The sequence below is a fragment of the Scyliorhinus torazame genome, chromosome 8 (genome assembly GCF_047496885.1).
Source record: "Scyliorhinus torazame isolate Kashiwa2021f chromosome 8, sScyTor2.1, whole genome shotgun sequence".
In the NCBI taxonomy this organism is placed as follows: domain Eukaryota; kingdom Metazoa; phylum Chordata; class Chondrichthyes; order Carcharhiniformes; family Scyliorhinidae; genus Scyliorhinus; species Scyliorhinus torazame.
In genome coordinates this window covers 227,555,788-227,577,308 of record NC_092714.1, presented here as the reverse complement: position 1 = coordinate 227,577,308, position 21,521 = coordinate 227,555,788, and the positions used below count along the sequence as shown (strand labels likewise).

The following is a 21,521-nucleotide window of genomic DNA, read 5'->3' as shown; positions in this document are numbered from 1 at the left end:
GCAAAGGCAAAGTAGAGGATGGCTGCAGTTTCCCCAGGGCCCCAACACCCAAGCGGGATTCCTGATGGCCCACTGACTTGGGTGTAAGTGCCAAAATGGGATTCTTGCTGGGTGTCAAACTAGTTGCGTATTTCCTCCTGACAAATGGGGACTAGGTGTCATGGACTCCAGGTTGTGGCGGGGGGGAAGGGGGAGAGTACCCTCTTTACACTTAACTTTAGGGTGCTGAAGGGGGTCTTTCAGGGGAAGTGGGAGTCGGGGTGGGGGGGGGGGAAATTGGGCTAGACTGGAGGGACTCAGTTTGGGGTTGTGTGCCAGATCTTACCTCTAGCTTTGAAAATCATTAAACTCTTTCAACATATCAAGTTGTAGTTTTCAACATATCAAGTTGTAGTTAAAAGTCTTCCCTTTGATGTAAAGTGGTTGATAGCACATTTAGCGAGTTGGTCACACCGCAGATAAAGAGTACTGAGGGAAATGGGTGACCATCAGACAGAGGAAGAGTAGGAAGGCAGTGCAGGGTCTCCTGTGGGCACCTCCCTCTAAAATGGGTATACCGTTTTGGATACTGTTGAGGGAGATGGCTCACCAGGGGAAGGCAGCAATAGCCAAGTTCATGGCACCGTGGTCGGCTCTGCTGCACAGGAGGGCAAGAAAAAGAGTGGTAGAGCTATAGTGACAGGGGATTTGATTGTCAGGGGAGTAGACAGGCATTTCTGCGGAAGCAAACGAGATTCCAGGAAGGTATGTTGCCTCCTGGGTGCAAGGGTCCTGGATGTCTCAGAGCGGCTGCAGGACATTCTAAAGGGGGAGGGTGAACAGTCAGCTGTTGTGGTGCACATAGGCACCAACGATATAGGTAAAAAACATGCTGAATTTAGGGAGTTAGCAGCTAAACTAAAAAGTAGGACCTCAATGGTAGTAATCTCGGCATTGCTACCAGTTTCACGTGCTAGTCAGAGTAGGAATGACAGGATGAATGTGTGGCTTGAGAGGTGGTGCAGGAGGCAGGGATTCAGATTTTTGGGACATTGGAACCGGTTCTGGGAGAGGTGGGGACCATTATAAATCAGACGGTCTACACCTGGCCAGGACTGGAACCAATGTCCATGGGGGTTTGTTTGCTAGCGCTGTTGGGTGTCTGTGTGGGTTTCCTCAGGGTGCTCTGGTTTCCTCACACCGTCCAAAAATGTGCAGGTTAGGTGAATTAGCCACGTTAAGATTGCCCCTTAATGTCCAAAGATCTGCAAGTTAGGTGAGGTAACGGGGATAGGGTGCTTTTTCAGAGGATTAGTGCAGACTCGATGAGCCAAATGGCCTCCTTCTGCACTGTAAGAATTCTTGGTTTCTTCTTCTGTATTAAATTTTTATGCTGTTTATTAATACACATTTTCTGCAGTAATGACATTGTTTTACTTTGGTTAGTTGAAACTGGGAGTGATTCATTATTTTGTGAAATTGTGTCCTGAGATGAGGGTAGCACGCTTTTGTCAAAGGCCTTTTAATGCTGTGTGCAAAACAAAATGCAGACTAAAGGGAAATTGAAGAGGAAATGTTAGGCGAACTATATGCATAGCTGTTACATTTTAGTTGCTTTGAGATGCAAAATGGGGTACAATTTGAAGAAATCAGGAGATGGTTTGGGGAATACATAGAAAATGCTGATGTGGTACAGATTTTGTGTCTCTCTATCAGGTAGATCCATGTAGTTGAGTTTATCCCATGCATGGCCATTTGTTTAGATTGGACCAGGCAGGACTCTTTCAACATTAAGCTGAGGTTCAAATTCTCCATTCTATATATTTTTGGGTCTGACTATTTTATGCGTACTATATACCTGCACTCCTATCTTAACCCTTCCACTGTTGAAACCCTCATCAAATATTTAAATATTTCTGGCCTTACACAAACCCACAAATGTTACAATCCAGCTGCTGGTCTCCAGCCCTGCTCTGTTTATGAAATGGCAGAAAAACAATATAGTGTATGTTGGTGTGGTATGAAGTTGATATGCTGAAGTTGATACGGGCTGGTTTAGCTCAGTGGGCTAGACAGCTGGTTTGTGATGTTGAACAAGGCCAGCAGCGCGGGTTCAATTCCCGTACCAGCTTACCCAAACAGGTGCCGGAATATGGCGACTAGGGGCTTTTCACAGTAACTTCATACTTGTGACAACTGCTGGGATCAGCAAGGTTCACAGAAACTGCTTAAAAAGGGCTATTGTGGTAGGATGGATAAAGTGGTTCAACAAGGCACAAAGGGAAGCGGGATATCCTGAAATGGACAGGGACATTGATTCTGAAAAACTCTTATCGCCAAACTTCAGAATGTGACTAGTCTGTTAAATTGAAACTGTCAAAGAGATTGCGTTGAGAATTAATCGCAAATCATTACATTTATCATACTGGTGTTGTCAGTTGTGTTTAATAATTCATTAAGTTTGGTTACTTAACTAACCATAAGAGTTAATTTTGATGTTTTTCAATAATATAAATTTAGTTGACTGATTATGACAGTCAATGATGGCATTGTATCAACTGACGAAGCAATCAATATTTCTTAATTATTTCTTGATCTCCGGCAAAATGTATTTAAAGTTCAAGAATGCTTAATTATACTTTGAGAGTTGCTTGATTAGAACATTAACTGTCTAAACAAAATCCTGGGAGAGTGAGATCAGAAAAGATAACATGACAGCAGAATTTTAGGTCCTTTCACTTTTATTGATTGAATATTAAAAATCAATTGATAAATGTAAATACAGACTAAAGGTAATTCGGGTAGCTAATTATTGGCTCAGAACCTCTTGGAGCAGTGCATCGCCAAAAATGGAATCTTTTACCCCATGCCTCATATTTTTTGTACCATGAGTTGCTTAAATGCATATAAAGACGTGGTGAGGTCAATGAGGCATTTGGGACCCATGGAGTACCATTTGACCAATGAAATTATTATATCTCTTTTCATAGTAGAGGGCACACCAAAACGTGTACCAAACTATACACCAATGCCCAACTAATGAATGAGGAGAATAACAGGCCAGGGTGTTACCCAGGCCTTTGCTCCCTGCATGAATGGAATTGTTGAATGAGTAAGGATTGCCCTGCTGGTGACTCGCCTACCTGGTGAACTGCCCAACCCTGTCCTCAATTCAATAAACTCTTAAGTTCTTTATCTATGCAGTTCGATGTGCTCTCATTTCTGAAGCAGGGGATTCTGGGTTCAAGCTCCACTCCAGGACCTGAGCACAAAAATCAAGGTTGACATTCCAGTGAGGCACGAAGTGCTGCATTGTCAGAGATGCCACTTTTTGGGTGAAGTATTAAATTGAGACTCCATTTGTCCTCCAGTGGATATAGAAGATTCTATGACACTCTTTCGAAAACCAACAGGGTTCCCTGGCATCCTGGCCAATATTTATCCCTCAGTCACAAAAACAGATTAACCAGCCATTATCTCATTGCTATTTGTAGGAGCTTGCCTTTCGTAATTGGCTGCTGCATTTCCTTTCTTATAACAGTGACTACATTTCAGAAATACGTCATTGGCTGTAAAGCACTTGGTGACATCCTGTGGTGGGAAAAGGCAGTCTATAAATATTTTTAAAAGTCTATTCCCTTGACTGGAAATAGTGGGGAATAAGGACCCAATGAGAGTGAGGAACTTGAAGTAATGCATATTAGTAAAGAAAAAGTACAGGAGAAGTTAATGTGACTAAAAGCTGATATATTCCCTGGTCTTTAAGACTTCTATCCATTATTTTTGTACAAACCTTGATATGTTAACAGGATAATTGACAATGGGAGAGGAATTGTCTACCATTGCTAAATCTGATTTTCCCAGCTGGAATCTAGTAAAAGGAGTCACAGTGACTTAGTTGCTGCCTTGGATGAGATTTTCAAACTCAGTGCAGATATGGTATCAAATCCGGGATCAATTCCTGAGAGCTTCTTGGTCTGTGTGGCTCAGCTACTCCAGGAAGCTTTTCTGATTTGTGTTGACTCAGCATAAACTTGCAGACTCTTCACAGAAAGGGTATTTTGCTGTGTTTCCTTTGGCTAGGGACAGGTGTAGTGTCAAGAGGGTGGAGAGACGAGGATGATAATTTATAATCTTTATTGGTACCCCAAGTAGCTTACATTAATACTGCAATGAAATTACTATGAAAATCCCCTAGTTGCTACACTCCGGCGCCTGTTCGGGTACACTGAGGGAGAATTCAGAATGTCCAATTTACCTAACCAGCACTTTTTGGGGATTTTGTGGGAGGAAATTGGAGCACCCGGAGGAAACCCACGCAGACACGGGGAGAACGTGCAGACTTGCACAGACAGTGACCCAAGCCAGGAACTGAACTCGGATCCCTGGTGCTGTGAAGCAATATTGCTAACCGCTGTGCAGAAATGCATCTGTACACATTTTAGAAGAGGATTGACAGGCTGAGGGGTGAGATATAGGTCCTGAGAATTCTGAAAGGTTTTGATAGTGGATGTAGAGAGAATATTTATTCTTGTGAGGAAGAGCATAACTAAAGGACATAAATATAAGATAGGTACCCAAGAAATACAATAAAGAATTCAGAAGAAACCTCTTTATCTGGAGTGATAAGAATGTGGAACTCATTACTGCAGGGAAAGATTGAAATGAATTGTATAATTGCATTTAAGGGGTAGGCAGACAACCGTATGAGGGCGAAAGAATCAGATGGTTATGATTTAGATGAGGAAAGGTGGGAGGAGGCTTGACTGGAGAATAAACACCAGCATGGAATGGTTGGGTTAAATGGCCTGTTTTTGTGCTTGATGCCCTATGAAATCCAATGTAATGTTTAACTTATCTGTGAACTTTGAAGCATGTTGATTATGCCCCTCAAATGTGTAAAAATTAAAATGTTAGTCTCCACAATCCAATACCAAAAATTGGCTTAAAATCTCTGCTGTACCTTTACAACAGCACACCTGCACATTAGAGGACAACAATAAGTTGCAGAAATGGTGAAAATGTGAATCAGCAGTGCCACACTATTTCTGCCTTCAACACAAATTTCAAACATTGAAAATAGGAACAGGAGGAGGCCATTCAGCCCTTCGAGCCTGCTCTGCTATTCGTTATGATTATGGCTGATCATCCAATTCAGTAACCTGTTCCCACTTTCTCCCTATATCTTTTAATCAAACTCCTTGAAAACATATATTTTGGCCTCAACTGCTTTCTGTGGTAGCAAGTTCTACAGGCTCACCACACGGGGTGAAGAAGTTTCTCCTCATCTCAGTCCAGATGGTTTAGCCCATCTCCTTAGACTGTGACACCTGGTTCTGGACTCCCCTGCCATTGGTAGCATCCTTCCTGCATCTACCCTGTCTAGCCCTGTTCAGAAAAGGTACGAGAAAAGGTAGAGATACAGTACAACTTTTTCTGTGACATGTTGGACTAATTCTTGTAGAGCTCAGTTTCAAAAGTTTAAAAGGAATTTAAAAATTAGCATTTGCATGGTACCGTATTAAATTCTTAGGTTGTTCCAAAGCCGTTTACAACCATTGAGTTACTGTTTGAAAAGCAATCACTGGTATTGCAAGAAAGTTTGGCTGCTAATTTGTACACAACAAGGTCCCAAAACAACAATGACATGAATGACTGACTGACCTATGGGTTTTTTTTTTTGCATGGTGTTGATTGCATGGGCAAGGTTGGTTCAGAGCTCGGGTGAACTGTTTCGGTTCCAATAATAACCTCATGCAATATAGATGATTTAATGTTTTGCCTTCCACCTGTGACAATGTAGCGCATTCTCAGTACTGGATTGAAGTTTCAAACTAGATTATTTGATCAAATCATGGCACTGAGCTTGATTTTATAACCTGACTGGATTATCAACTAAGCATGGGCGAAATTCTCCTGAAACGGCGCGATGTCCGCCGACTGGCGCCCAAAATGGCGCCAATCAGACGGGCATCGCGCCGCCCCAAAGGTGCGGAATGCTCCGCATCTTTGGGGGCCGAGCCCCAACATTGAGGGGCTAGGCCGACGCCGGAGGAATTTCCGCCCCGCCAGCTGGCGGAAACGGCCTTTGTTGCCCCGCCAGCTGGCGCGGAAATGACATCCCCGGGCGGCGCATGCGCGGGAGCATCAGCGGCCGCTGACAGTTTCCCACGCATGCGCAGTGGAGGGAGTCTCTTCCGCCTCCGCCATGGTGGAGACCGTGGCGGAGGCGGAAGGGAAAGAGTGCCCCCACGGCACAGGCCCGCCCGCGGATCGGTGGGCCCCGATCGCGGGCCAGGCCACCGTGGGGGCACCCCCCCGGGGCCAGATCGCCCCACGCCCCCCCCCCAGGACCCCAGAGCCCGCCCACGCTGCCTTGTCCCGCCGTTCAAAAGGTGGTTTAATCCACGCCGGCGGGACAGGCAATTTATCGGCGGGACTTCGGCCCATCCGGGCCGGAGAATCGAGCGGGGGGGGGGCCGCCAACCGGCGCGGCCCGATTCCCGCCCCTGCTGAATATCCGGTGCCGGAGACTTCGACAACCGGTGGGGGCGGGATTCACGGCAGCCCCCGGCGATTCTCCAACCCGGCGGGGGGGTCGTAGAATGACGCCCCTGAGCTTTATTGGGCCAGAAATAAAAACGTGAAAATGGTGGAATTGCATAACCAGTTAATCAGCATTTGTAAAGAGAAAATGTAGGCCATAACGTATCACCTGACAGATGCTGACTGACTTCTGTGTACTCTAGCGTTTCCTGCACTTATTTTTGATTTTTGGCATTTGTTGCATAGTATTTTTACACAACTAAGCTGTGCTCAACTGCATTATTATTTGGGACATTAGTTGACTTGGGTAATTTCAATAAGTTATGAAATTTGGGTAATTTCAATAAGTTATGAAAATTGTTTCTGATTGTTTCGTGGGCAGCACGGTAGCCTTGTGGATAGCACAATTGCTTCACAGCTCCAGGGTCCCAGGTTCGATTCAGGCTTGGGTCACTGTCTGTGCGGAGTCTGCACGTCCTCCCCGTGTGTGCGTGGGTTTCCTCCGGGTGCTCCGGTTTCCTCCCACAGTCCAAAGATGTGCAGGTTAGGTGGATTGGCCATGATAAATTGCCCTTCGTGTCCAAAATTGCCCTTAGTGTTGGGTGGGGTTACTGGGTTATGGGGGCAGGGTGGAGGTGTTGACTTTGGGTAGGGTGCTCTTTCTAAGAGCCGGTGCAGACTCGATGGGCCGAATGGCCTCCTTCTGCACTGTAAATTCTATGATAATTCTATGAAAACCACAGAAAATTATTGAACGTAGCACTCAATATTCTTCAAAGCAAAAGCTAAGGATGGAGGGGGAAATAAGTAAGTTTCTTACAGTAAAAGCAAATCTCGTTACCAGTTTTTCTCCTGAGCACTCTGCACCTCTCTGATTTGAACATTGTCATTAGTAACTTCTCACTAGATATATTCCCACTTTTTTACAACCAGAGATGCTTGTATTGTGAGTTCAGCAGGAGAGGAAGTAAGTTGATGTCAAGGTCATTAGAATGCAATGCTGCCATGGTTTTGAACCTGTCATGTTGACCTGTTAATTTTCTGAACTGGTAGGCCTATTGCTTCCTGTTGCAATTTCACACTCATATTTACAACTTTCCCTCCCTTTTTGTTTGCTTTCCCCTATCTTGTATCCTTTTTGTTTGTGTGGATCTCTCCCATGTTTTTCATTGCCGTAGCTATGTAAACATTCGTCTGCCTTCATTGTCTCACTGATCTTTCCATAAAGCATTTTTCAGGTTGTTCAATTCATTATGGTACTCGCTGTCATTGTGGTTGATTCTATTCTCTATCTCCTCTCCTTTACCTTCCCTTCCTTTATCCTTTCTTTTTTTCCATCCTCACTAAAATGCTTACTTGTCTTTTAGGCTTCAATTTTGATCAAGCATTCATCGAAACCTGTCGCTTCACAGATGCGGACTACCCAGTTATGTTTATCCAGCATTTTATGTTTTTGTTTTAAATTTCCAGTCTTGCTGTTTTTCTTATTTATAACTACTCGTTTCAAATTGCTGTGACTTCTCGCTAGGCTGTGAATACGTTTATTATTTTATTGATATGAAGAATGAAAATGGCATTTTTGGTAGGGTAATAATCTTCAACATTTTACCTTTTCTGCTAGGGTTGAACAGTAACTATCCAAATATTGTACTGCAGTGGTTCCCAACCTTTTGTATGTCATGGCACATTTCCATACAATAAAAAAATATTTGAGACACACCTCCTATTTTCTCTGCCTTTTTCCCTTGCTGGGAACTTGCTTTTTAACTTCTCCCTGTTCTCGCTCCTGTTCTGTTTTTTTTTTTGCTTCTCCCTGTCTCTCTCACTTCTCCCAGGGTTTGTGCGCCCTTGAATTTTTACTTTTAGTGCAGGCGCATGGCACCTTTGTCCTCGGCTCCAAGTCCTGATCGTCATGCGCATGGGCCTGACCAACATAAAAAGTCTAACCCACGCGTGTGTCTAAGATTCTTCGTGTCTTGGAGATGCCAACCACAAGAGCTGAAGATGAAGATTAGTTTTAGTTTGATTACATGAATTTTGAATCTTTTTTCGTGGCACACTTGTGGGGATTAATTTACGGCATGTTGGGAACCAGTGAAGTACTTGGACTTGGGCCTCGTGGCGGTGTCGCGGGGATGCCTGGCGACTCGCGAGCAGGGGTGGTGAGGCAGAGCTGTTGAACCAACCGGAAAGTTAGCAACATTATTTAATTTGCAAGAATCTGGGGGGGAAAGAGAGTGCAGAGCGATAGAGGCAGCAGGCCTCTATTGTTCAACACGCAGAATGTGGTTAGGAGCTCAAGATTGGATTAAGAGACCAAATTCCTAGGATTTAAACGAGGCTGGATGATTTGCTTGGCTTTGGCCAGGGAGAAAAATCTCCCAGGGTAACCTTCACTGTGAAAGTCAGTTCAGGGATTATATGGTTGAAAAAACAAAAAGGAAGCAAGCCATCGGGAGCTGAGAATAGCTTTGGACGGGAGAATGAAAAGCTCAATTCCGAGAGAGAGTAAAGTGTTACCGTGGAGGGGTATTTTTGGACTTTTTAAAAGTTGAAGGGGGTGCGGTCTTTCCTGTAGTTGAGCATAAGATGCCTACTGAGTGTTGCTTTAGTTTGGTTTGTTGTAGTAAAAGTCTTAAAACTTTAAATCTTGTCGTGTGATCCTTCCAGTCAGTCACTGGAAATTGAAATATCTTTTTATAAATTATCGATTGCTAAGGGGATCGTAACACAGTCTGAAGATGTTGAATTGTACAGGGGTAGAAAGTGCTGGAAGCACTCCGATCAGGCACCATCTGTGGAGAGAGAAAGCAAGATGTTTCAGGTTAATGGCCTTGGGGTATAACTAGTTACAGGAGTGCACATTCCTTCTGATACCGTACACTATTGAGTATTCTTGTTTGAATTGGACAGTACATTTTGGCAAGTCATTGGGGAAAGCATCATAGTCAAACCACATGCGACTTTGTGATAGTGTATAGCAGATTTTTAGGATGGGTTCAGACCAGCTCCAAACTGTCTGTTGTGCTGTGGTTCATTCAGTATCGTTTGAATTAATATTCATATTGTTGCCAACTGATTGTTCTGGTTTGCAGGATAGGTTTTATGAGGAAAGGTTGAGGGAGCTAGGGCTTTTCTCTTTGGAGCGGAGGAGGATGAGAGACGACTTAATAGAGGTTTATAAGATGATGAGGGGGATAGATAGAGTGGATGTTCAGAGACTATTTCCTCGGGTGGATGTAGGTGTTACAAGGGGACATAACTATAAGGTTCAGGGTGGGAGATATAGGAGGGACATCCGAGGTAGGTTCTTTACTCAGAGAGTGGTTAGGGTGTGGAATGGACTGCCGGCTGTGATAGTGGAGTCGGACACTTTAGGAACTTTCAACCGGTTATTGGATAGGCAGATGGAGTGGGATAGCTTGATCTTGGTTTCGGACAAGGCTCGGCACAACATCGAGGGCCGAAGGGCCTGTTCTGTACTGTACAGTTCTATGTTCTCAAGAACATGCTGTGAAATATACTGTAGTGAATTGTTTCCTTTTGTTTCTAGACACCATGGCAAGTCCAAGAACAAGGCGGGTTCTCAAAGAAGTGAGGACTCAAGATGAAAACAATGTATGTAACCAGAAGGAAATGTTAAACTTACCTAATGTGCACCTGCTGTTACAAACGGTTTGAATTCACTGAAACATGAATGTTTCACAAGTATTTAAAGAGTTCAGCATTTTAATCTTGCATTTTTATGCATTAAAACAACTGACGCTGTGAAAAGAAAATATATACCAATTGACATTTCAAACTAGTACCTTTAACTTTTTTGTTTAGACAATGGATGCTGTTTGTACACATTTGTACACAGTTTTACAATCGAGTATGTTTTCTATTGCCTTATTTTATGCAATTTAATAACATTTTACTGAATAAACTTAGTTTTATTGGAGATGGGTGTTTACTATGGGACATTATTTCCAATTTTGCAACTTTTTAAGGAAAATGTATACATGAAAAAAGCTTTTTCTTTGTGATAGTTGAATATCTGCAATAATACATTAAAATACTTATTTAGAGATGTGTTAGTTTACTATCATTTATTTAAGATGATTTGCATAGTTATTTGCAATAACTTGCACGTGCTCAGTGTGTTCTTCCCTCTGTTAGCTCTTTACCCTCTCCACCACCCTATTCCAATACAAGGTCTGCTCAATTGTTTTAAGTTCAGAGACATTCTTGGGACAACTGAATATGTCAGTTTTGATTATCCAATGATGTGAGGCTGAGTAAATTGGGCATATAGTCTCTAGAGTTCAAAAGAATGAGAAGTGATCTCACTGAAAGATACAAGATTCTGAAGGGTAGACATTCGGAGGTTATTTCTCCTGACTGGGAGATCTAGAACACGGAGGCACAGTCTCAGGATAAGTGTTCATTCATTCAGGAGGAGAAATTTCTTCACTTGTAGGATTGTGAATCTTGAGAATTGTCTACACTAGAGGGTTATGGATGTTCCATTGTTGAGTAAATTTAAGACTGAGATAGACAGATGTTTGGTCTCTCAGGGAATCGAGGGATAATCATATCATAGAATTTACAGTGCAGAAGGAGGCCATTCAGCCCATCGAGTCTGCACCGGCTCTTGGAAAGAGCACCCTACCCAAGGTCCACACCTCCACCCTATCCCAATAACCCAGTAACCCCACCCAACACTAAGGGCAATTTTGGACACTATGGGCAATTTAGCATGGCCAATCCACCTAACCCGCACATCTTTGGACTGTGGGAGGAAACCGGAGCACCCGGAGGAAACCCACGCACACACTGGGCGGATGTGCAGACTCCGCACAGACAGTGACACAAGCCGGAATCGAACCTGGGACCCTGGAGCTGTGAAGCATTTGTGCTATCCACAATGCTACTGTGCTGCCCAAAATGATACAAAAGTGGAGTTGATACAAAAGTGTGATATGAAATGATACAAAAGTGGAGTTGAGTCAGAAGATCAGCCTACTTTTGCTCCTATTTCTTATGTTATGAATTTGCTTCCTCTATTCCCACCAAACAGTGCTTGCAAATCATAACCGCTTGTTGCATAAAGTATGTTTTTCTTCACATCGCCTTTGGTTATTTTGCAAATCATCTTAAATCTGTGCCCTCTTGATATTGACTCTTCAGCCATTGGAAACAGTTTTTTTTATTTACGCCACCTGCATCCATCATGATTTTAAACACCTCTGTCAAATCTCTTCTTACTTCTCTACTCAAAGAAGAAAACCCTGAGCCTCTCCAGTCTTTCCATGAAACTGTAATCCCTCATCCCTCTAATAATTCTATTAAATCTCTGCCCTATCTTCTTCAAAGCCTTCACATCCTTCCTGATGTTATGTGCCCAGAATTGAACACAGAACGAACGCCAGTTAGCATCATTACTTGCTCCTTATGCCTCTACTTAAAAAGCCCAGTTATGAGTTTATAATTTTCATTGTTGATTTATGGTAATTAATCAGGTCAAACCTAATTTGTGTTAATATAAGTATTTGAAAATGTTTCCAGTTTATACGAAAACCACAAATGAGTGGCTTTAATTACTGTAAATGCATTAAGAAACCAAAATGATGGTCTTTGATGGAGCATTTTCAGTTTTTGAGACAAAAGGGCAGTGGCAAGCAGCTCTGGTGGCACCTTTGCCGCTGACCAGAATGGGGAATTCAGTGCCATATTCTGCACTTGGTACCTCATTAATTATGCGAGTTCTGCTTTGAATCTCCTGGAGGGCTGGCAGCTGATTAGTTTGCCCCACTGCGAGCTGGTGGATTCGAAGGGCCCAGTGTTACATTTAAACACCAGTCGGGCACACTGATATTGCCCTTCCCTGCTCACCTGGTCACTAGACTGTGCAGAATGTCAGCAATTCTGAGCGAAAAGTCTAGCAGCCGCGAGAAGAAATTAGGCCCAACCATCTTCAGCTGCTTCAACAAATACCTTCCTTACTACATAAGGTCAGATGTGAGGGTGTTTGCTGATGATTGCACAATGTTGAGCACCATTTGTAACTCCTCAGACACTGAAGCAGTCCACGTGCAAATGCAGCAAGACCTGGACAATTTCCTGGCTTGGGCTGACAAGTGCAAGTAACATTCGCACCGCACAGGTGCCCAGCGATGATTGATTAACTCCAATAAGAGATAATCAAACCATCACCCCTTGACATTCAATGGCATTATCATCACTGAATCTCCCACTATCAGCATCCTGGGGGTTACCATTGACCAGAAACTGAACTGACTCGCCATATAAATACAAGAGCAAAGCAGAAGTTAGGAATTCTGCGGTGTGTAACTCATCAACAAAGTCTGTCTGCCACTTATAAGGCACAGGTTAGGAATGTGATGGAATACTCCCATTAAAAAATAAGACCTAGGAGCAGAATTAAGCCACTTGGCCCATCGAGTCTGCTCCGCCATTCAATCATGGCTGATATCTCATCCCCATTCTCCTGCCTTCTCCCCATAACCCCGATCCACTTATTAATCAAGAACCTATCTATCTCTGTCTTAAAGACACTCAGTGAATTGGCCTCAGCCTTCTGCGGCAAAGAGTTCCACAGATTCACCACCCTCTGGCTGAAGAAATTCCTCCTCATTTCTGTTTTAAACGATCGTCCCTTTAGTCTGAGATGGTGTCCTCTGGTTCCAGTTTTTCCTACAAGTGGAAACATCCTCTCCACGTCCACTCTATCCAGGCCTCGCAGTATCTTGTAAGTTTCAATAAGATCCTCTCTCATCCTTCTAAACTCCCAACAAGTACAGACCCAGAGTCCTCAAACGTTCCTCATACGACAAGCTCTTCACTCCCCACTTGCCTGGATGAGTACAGCTGCAACAACACTCGATGTTCGACCCATCTAGGACAAAACAGCCCGCTTGATTGGCACCTCTTCCACAAACATTCATTCCCTCCATCACTGACTTACCAAGGTTCCTTTGGCAGCATTTTCCAAACCCATCTAGATTACTACCATCTAGAAGGACAGGGCAGCAGATACTTGGGAACACCACCACCTGGAGGTTTTCCTACAAGTCACTCTATCTTGACGTGGAAATATATTGCTGTTCCTTCACTGTCGCTGGGTCAAAATCCTGGAACTCCCTCCCTAACAGCACTGTGAGTGTACATACACCATATGGACTGCAGCGGTTCAAGAAGGCAGCTCACCAGCACCTTTACAAGCGCAATTAGGGATGGGCAACTAATGCTGGTCTAGCCAGCGAAGCCCACATCTGTTAAAATGAATTTTTTTTAAAAAGAAAGAAAGTCTGTTACCTGATCCAACCACCCTCCATTGGGCCTTGGAGTCTTTGTGTATCCTCTTCCAGTAAATGATGAGTTTATTTTTCTATTTGTTCTTGGGATGTGGACATCACAGGATGGGCCCAGCATTTGTTGCCTATCAGCCCTTGAACTGAGTGGCTTGCTAGGCCATTTCAGTAGGGGGCAGTTAAGAGTCAACCACATTGCTGTGGATCTGGAGTCACGTGTAGGCCAGACCAGGTAAGGACGGCAGATTTCCTTCCCTGAAGAACATTAGTGAACCAGCTGGGTTTTTACAACAATGGTTCCATGTAATCGTTAGACTTTTAATTCCAGATTTTTATTGAACTCAAATTTCACCATCTGCCATGGTAGGATTTGAACCCAGGACCACAGATACTACCCTGGTCCTGTGGATTACTAGTCCAGTGACAATACCACTATGCCAGCGGTTCCCCAGATATCGGTTTGACTCTCTTTGTTTGTGAGGTTTTCATGCAGCCATGTCGCCGGCCAGCTCCACCCCCACCCCCACTCCACTTCTTGCACAGCCCTCCTCCTACATTTGGCTCCCTCTAGATTCTCCACTTCCACCTGCCACCAAACCCGCCACAAGCAGAATGAGAGAATTCGGCCATATATTATATTTTTGTTATGTTTTGTATAATGTCTATTTTCCCTCTCCTAGATTTGCTTTGAGTGTGGAGCTTTCAATCCACAGTGGGTCAGTGTGACCTACGGAATATGGATTTGTCTTGAGTGCTCAGGAAGGCACAGAGGTCTGGGCGTCCATCTCAGGTAAAAGCATGGTTTAAAAAAGAAGGAACGTTAACTGCAAAATGGAAGTTAAATATTGATTCCTCAGTTGATTTGTCTGGTGAAGTTACAATGTCCTGATTGGGGACAGTGAAAAGTTAGGTCCTGGTTCTATTCCTTTCTGGACTTGCATGCGTTGTTGAAGAGTTGTATGACAATGGCCACTTGAATGATGCATCATAATATGACCAAACTATACCCTCACAAGCATTTAATAATTTAGGGCACTAAAGCTAAATTAATTCAATATTAAGAAATGTTAATATTGTGAGTGTTATATTTGGTGAAGCCGGTTTTTCATGTTTTGTAAAAATCATAGTTAGGTATGTTGCTGTTGAGGAATGGAACCCTTATTTCAGGTTCCAGTACACTCCCATTAAGCACTCCAGGTAAAGATTTCCTAGCCGTAACTCTGTACTGTACCCCAACAATATGACTTAAGCTGAGATTGCTGAATAGTACTGAAAGATATGTTTTCCCATAGACCTATGTTTATTAGGAAATAAATTGGAACTACCCAAACGTGTTTTGCAAAGGACCTTAAGAGAGGGAAGATCTTGCAACCATCAGCTTGTGCTGAATTTTAACATGGCTGTCAGAAGTGAAAGGTCAATGTCTACCAGTGTCCAGCTTAATTCTGTTATTGACAAAGAGTCATCCAGATTCAAAATGTTAGCTCCATTCTCTTTCCACATATGCTGTCAGATCTGCTAAGATTGTCCAGTATTTTCTGTTTTTGTTTCAGATTCCAGCATCCGCAGTAATTTGCTTTTATCTTCATTCTGTCATGTCTCATAGAGGTTATTGGGGATATTTTTGTAGGTTGAGTTTGTTTCTTTATCATCCTTAAGGATGCTGAAACCAATTTTAGAAATCTTACCAACCGTGCTTAGTTGACTTAACTGGGGGGCTTCAATGTTGCATCACCCACTTTGAAGTAGCATGTATTTGGGAAATGTGCCTTGCTAGAAATGGGAATTAATGCAGTAGGCCAATTGAACCTAATTTGGATAAGTTAATTGCATCTCTGAAAACCAACTTTGCACTAATCTTATTTAAAAAAAATCTTTTTTGATTTATTTGGCCTCATGTTACCGTTTTTCTGGTGGGAATAGTTAACACAAAATTCAAACCTATTATGTGTTTTAATGTCTCGATTATTGTGATTGTGCTGTCACTTTATTTTTGTTGATTTCACAGCAAATGTTCCCATTTTATTCCATATATAGGGCAAATCTTTTTTTCCAATATCTTTAAGAATCGAATGTACGTTTAATGGGTGAAGTAAAATAGTTTCCTATTGTCCTCTAGCTTTGTACGGTCTGTCACCATGGATAAATGGAAAGATTTAGAGTTGGAGAAGATGAAAGTTGGAGGCAATGCAAAATTTCGCCAATTTCTGGAGTCGCAGGATTATGATTCATGTTGGTCACTTCAGGAGAAGTATAATAGTCGTGCTGCAGCTTTTTACAGAGACAAGGTACCATAGTTGTTGCTATAATGTGGATTAAATGCTGTTTCATGGTCATAAGTTATGGGGATAAGAGACTTTGAGGCTTTTTGTTAAAATAAATTGGACTGCATTAGGCACAACCTCCAAAGATTAAAATGTATACTTTTATTAAGCAAGACTGTAAACAAACTTTATCGCTTCATTCATTTCTCATTGCTTTGATGCTTCGAATGCCCAGCTCAAATTCTTATATTTGTTTCTCTAACCTGGTCCCAGCTTCCATTCATTGCAAAACCTTTGGTGCAGGAAATTTAGAAAATGTCAACATTTTCAAAAGAATAGGTTTGCTTTGGCTCTCCTCTTTAGATACATTTGGTCATCTATAGTTTATTGCCCAGTTGCCATACAACCAGTGATCATAATATTTTTGGCAGATAAGTGTGATGCATCACATGCCTCTATTTGTACTAAAATATGCCTAAAAGCATAAATTGTCCTTCATTATGTTTGTCACTAGTTAATGATGATTATAATGAGTTTTCATATATTGTCATCCATAGTCTTGCTGCACAGATGAATGTTAATGCGCTGTTTATTTTCTGAAAAGCACAGGTACTGCACTTCCATATTTTTTTTAACAGTCCAAAGATGTACAGGTTAGGTGGATTGGTCATGATAAATTGCCCCTTAGTGTCCAAATGTTAGGTGAGGTTACAGGGATGAAACAGGGGAGTGGGCCTAGGTAGGGTGCTCTGGGTCGAAGCAGACCTAATGGGCCGAATGGCCTTCTTCAGCACTGTAGTAATTCTCTGATTCTATAAATTAAAAATCTGTTGAAGTTAAACTTCTAGATATCAACCTAACTCTCGAGAGCAATTTTGTTTTTGAGTCAGAACATTTTGGGTCCAAACGCCAATCATGGATATGAGAGTGCTTCATTGCCAGAAATGTTATCCTTTGGATAAGACATTAAACCAAGGTCACACCTTCCTGTCCAGTATCCCACATGATTTACAAGATTGCATGGCACTATTTGAAAAGAGTAATTGTCTGCAAAATACTTTGGGAAACATAGGAAAGCGCAATGGAAAGAAAAACATGAATTAATCTCTCCAAAGGTTCACCGCTGTTATCAGACACTGGGGTGACCCAATTTTAAGCAAATGTTTGTCTACTTTTGACACAAACCTATTGACAAGAAAACAATCTTTAAGGACAAGCATAAATATCAGAGTTTAATTTAATCATCAAATATTTTCAGAAATGTATAAATAATAATCGCTCTTAACTTGCCATTGCTGCTATTTATCTGATTCCTTCCTCTTTCCCACCTTGATCTCCTGAACCTTCAGAAGATTCCTTACTGGTGTACAATTTCATGAGTATTATTATCCTTATGGAATCTTGGTCAAGGAGCTTCTACTGTGTGTGAATATTGGCTGCCTATTTGATTGGCTGTTGATTTTGTCATTTAATTACTGTCAACATGTACAGACTTCAAACGGGGGCTGCTCCATTGTGTTCAGGAGTGGGAAGACATCCCAATTCTTTTCATTCTCTAACCTAGGAGCGATAGATTAGTTTCAGAGAAGCCTAGCTACGCCTGGCTGAGACCAATTAATTTAGCACAGATTGGCACTGAGCTTGGATCCTCCTGATGTGAAAGTTTCAGCTACACGGACTGTGCTGTTAGGGGAGTCTTAGCCTAAGACACTTGAATGGATGGTATAATATTGGCTAAATCATACAAAATAGGAGGACACTATGGGGTAGTTGGGATTGAATTTATGCTGTTGTATTTCATTAAAGAAGAAGAGGGCAGCATGGTGGCGGAGTGGGTTAGCCCTATTGCCTCACGGTGCCGAGGTCCCAGGTTCGATCCCAGCTCTGGGTTGTTGTCCGTGTGCACATTCTCCCCGTGTCTGCATGGGTTTCGCCCCCACAACCCAAAGATGTGCAGGCTAGGTGGATTGGCCAACCTAAATTGCCGCTTAATTGGAAAAAATGAATTGGGCACTCTAAATTTTAAAAAAAATAATAGGAGAAGAATAACAAAGAGCTTGCATTTATATGTCACTCTTCAAGGTAGTAAAACATCCCAAGGCATTTCAGAGGAAAGTAATCAGGTGCAAAATAGAAACAGTAATTGGGATCAACAAATACCCATGTCTGTGCTTTGCCATTTTATCCATTTCTGAAAGCTCCAATGATAGCTATTTACTTGTGCCTTCCATCAGCATGTTGTCAGTGGGATATCATAAAGAATGTGTTGTCATGAAGAACAGCCAAAATGTATATATATCCTTAAAATAACATTGTGCATATTCAGTGATACAAAATGATCCACCTTTTGAGGCTAGCTGAGCAACCTATGTCTTGTATTAATAATTAGTAACCAAACAAGAAATAAGTTTAATTAATTCCGAAAATAGCTACTACAAGAGCTTTTCCCATAATTTCTTGGAAAGAACATTAGGAAATCTTTTTGGGAGATGTTTAAAAACCATGGCCTGTAACTTCCTGCAGGATTTACAACTTAAGTCGCTGGTGCGCCGCACATGTGCAGCGTGATGACCCAGAAGTGCGTGGGAGTTTAATAATCATTGTCCTTGTCACAAGCAGACACACATTAACACTGTAATGAAGTTACTGTGAAAAGCCCCTAGTCGCCAGACTACGGCGCCTGTTCGGGTACACTGAGGGAGAATTCAGAATGTCCAATTCACCTAACAAGCATGTCTTTCGGGACTTGTGGGAAGAAACCGGAGCACCAAGAGAAAACCCACGCTGAAGCGGGGAGGACGTACAGACTCCGCACAGACAGTGACCCAAGCTGGGAATTGAACTTGGGACCCTAGCGCTGTGAAGCAACAGTGCTAATCACTGTGCTACCGTGTCACGGCGTTTAAACTCCCGGCCGTTTTTTTCCCCCTGCTTGAAGTCCTGCGCTGCTGAATGAAAAGTCCATCTGCATCGCTTGGGCCACTAACCCGGATATTTGGTGAGTTTTTACGCTTTTTTATTTACACAGAAATTTTCCAATCTAGCAGAGGCAGGAGACAAAGGGAGACATTTTTTTGGTAGAGTGAAGTTTTATATATTAGTGCTTAGCGTTTATAAATATTTTTAAAATGCAAAGAAAATGAAAGGAAGATATTTTCTTTTAAAACTTTGGTTTGACATGAGACTGTTAATTCCATTAAAGGAACTATAATGGATCGAATTCAGTGATAATTTACTAACTCGTATGATTGTCCACCTACGATACTCAGTGTTACTGGCCACAGGTTCTGTGGGTCCTTGCGTGGCTTAAGAGCCCGATCCTAGGTCCGCATCTTCAATCACTCACTTGGCAGGAGTTTCAAAAGGTGGGATCGGTCCTTGGACACTTAAGTCGCAGGTATTCCTTTCTTGGACTCCTTTTCCGGGCCGCCTCTTGCCGTCGGGTGTTCTCGAAGAATTGGGACCCTTCAATCAGGAGGCTCCTCCAAGTAGGTCTCATCTGAGCAAAGGTCTCCCAGGCATTGACGTCCATGTTCCATTTCTTGAGCTAAAACTTCAAGGTGACTCTGAAGAGCTTCCTTTGTCCCCTTGTTCAGGACCCTTGAGCTGAGTGAAGAAAATTTGCTTTGGCAGTTGGGACTCTGACATCCTAAGCATATGGGTGGCCCAGCAGAGTTGGTTTTGGATGATCATGGCCTCATTAATAGGGCTATTGACTGCTTCAAGAACACTAATGTTAGCACGTCTGTCCTCCCAGCTGATTCAGAGCTGGAGTACATTTGGATTTTTCAATGTTTTTTAAGCTGATTTGTTTATGAGTCTCCCTGATGTAATGTTCATCTTTAGATGCCTCAATGGTTACTTCAAAGTTTTAACAAAGTTTGCCTTAGTTGATATATGCAAGCCTCCTGTAAGCTAATGTGAACTATCTGTCTGGCAGGTATTGCAGTGAACCAATCACCCACCCCTAAGAGTGTACTGTCAAAGGGCACCCCAAATGATGACAGAGGAGATGTGTACCAGGACACTGCGCTTCAGCAGCTGCTGCTTTGGATGTTGAGCTTGTCAATTAACAATGTCTCTCCCTTCCTTTCTTTTTTCTCCCTCCCCTTCCTTCTCTCTCCTTCCCTCCCTCCTTCCCCTCTTTCTTCCCACCCTCCCCTTACAGATAGATGGGACCGTTGTGTTTAAGTGAGAAAATATATTTTATTGCAAGAAATTTGTAAAGGTTGAGGCAGTTTTATGTCATTGTTCAGCAGATAAAGTTAAACGTTAAGTTAAATGTTAACTGGTTTCGAAGTTTTGTATTGATAATATATTTTTCGTTAATAAATGTTTTACATTAAACTTTACAAGCTTCTACAAATGTCTTACTGAAACATCAGAATACAACATTTAACTGAGGTAATTATAAGTTAATAAGATAATTGATGTAACCAAGGCAGAAACATATTTGACATGGTGGCAGACCAGTTAGCACTGTTGCCTCACAACACCAGGGATCCGTATTCAATTCAGACCTTGGGTGACTGTGTGGTGTTTGTACATTCTCCCTGTGTCTGCATGGGTTTTCTAGAACCATAGAATTCCTACAGTGCAGAAGAAGGCCATTGAGCCCATCAAGTCTGTACCAACCTTCTTAAAGAGTGCCGCTTTATCCCGAAACCTAACTTGTACATTCCTGGACACTAGGGCAACTTAACATGGCTAATCCACTTTACCTGCACATCTTTGGACTGGGAGGAAACCAGACACCCGGAGGAAACCCAAGCAGACATGGAGAGAACGTACAAAGTCCACACAGACAGTCACCCAAGGCTGGAATTGAACCTGGGTTCCTGGTGCTATGAGGCAGAGTGCTAACCATTGTGCCATCATGCCACCGCCGCTTCCTCTGGGTGCTTCAGTTTCCTCCCACAGTCCAAAGATGTTCAGATTAGGTGGAGTAGCCTTGCCAAATTGCCCCTTAGTGTCCAAAGGTTAGGTGGGGTTATGGAGATAGGGCAGAGGCGTGTGCCTGGGTAGTGTCAGTGCAGACTTTATGGGCCGAATGGCTTTCTTCTGCACTGCAGTGATCCTATAAACACTAATCCAAAAAAAATCAGATGTTACAAGAGCAATGACAGCAAAAAGCCCTGGGGAGCTTTTAAAATCTTACGACCATAATCTAAATTCAAACATTTTTAAGCATGTCATACGTAAAATTATATAATACTATAAAGCAAATTTAAATAGTTTCACAGATTTAAAACCAATAACCTAACCTACATTCACATATAAATAATCACCTTTAATCCTAAAATTTTTTTAAATGACTTCAGCAGTAGTCAGGCCCATTTAAAAGAGCAAAAAAACGGTTTAAAAATCATCTACAAACCTTTAAAACATTTGTTAAAGTAGTTGCCGGTTGTTTTCT

The 21,521-nt window shown here is 42.4% G+C and overlaps 1 protein-coding gene and 1 long non-coding RNA gene across 13 annotated transcripts in view; both read left to right on the top strand.

Moving 5' to 3' along the window:
- arfgap1 (ADP-ribosylation factor GTPase activating protein 1) overlaps positions 1–21,521 on the top strand; it is a 56,777-nt gene that overhangs the window by 3,535 nt on the left and 31,721 nt on the right. For all 12 annotated transcript variants that reach the window (XM_072514855.1, XM_072514862.1, XM_072514864.1 and 9 more), the window contains 3 exons: positions 10,079–10,143; positions 14,522–14,631; positions 15,961–16,129. In XM_072514855.1, the coding sequence (XP_072370956.1) occupies positions 10,084–10,143; positions 14,522–14,631; positions 15,961–16,129 (339 nt within the window). In that variant the 5' untranslated portion in view covers positions 10,079–10,083. The remainder of the gene's footprint in view (positions 1–10,078; positions 10,144–14,521; positions 14,632–15,960; positions 16,130–21,521) is intronic.
- On the top strand, positions 16,136–20,460 carry LOC140428425 (uncharacterized). Its single transcript, XR_011948773.1, has 2 exons — positions 16,136–19,103; positions 20,046–20,460. It is a non-coding gene; the product is annotated as an uncharacterized lncRNA (long non-coding RNA).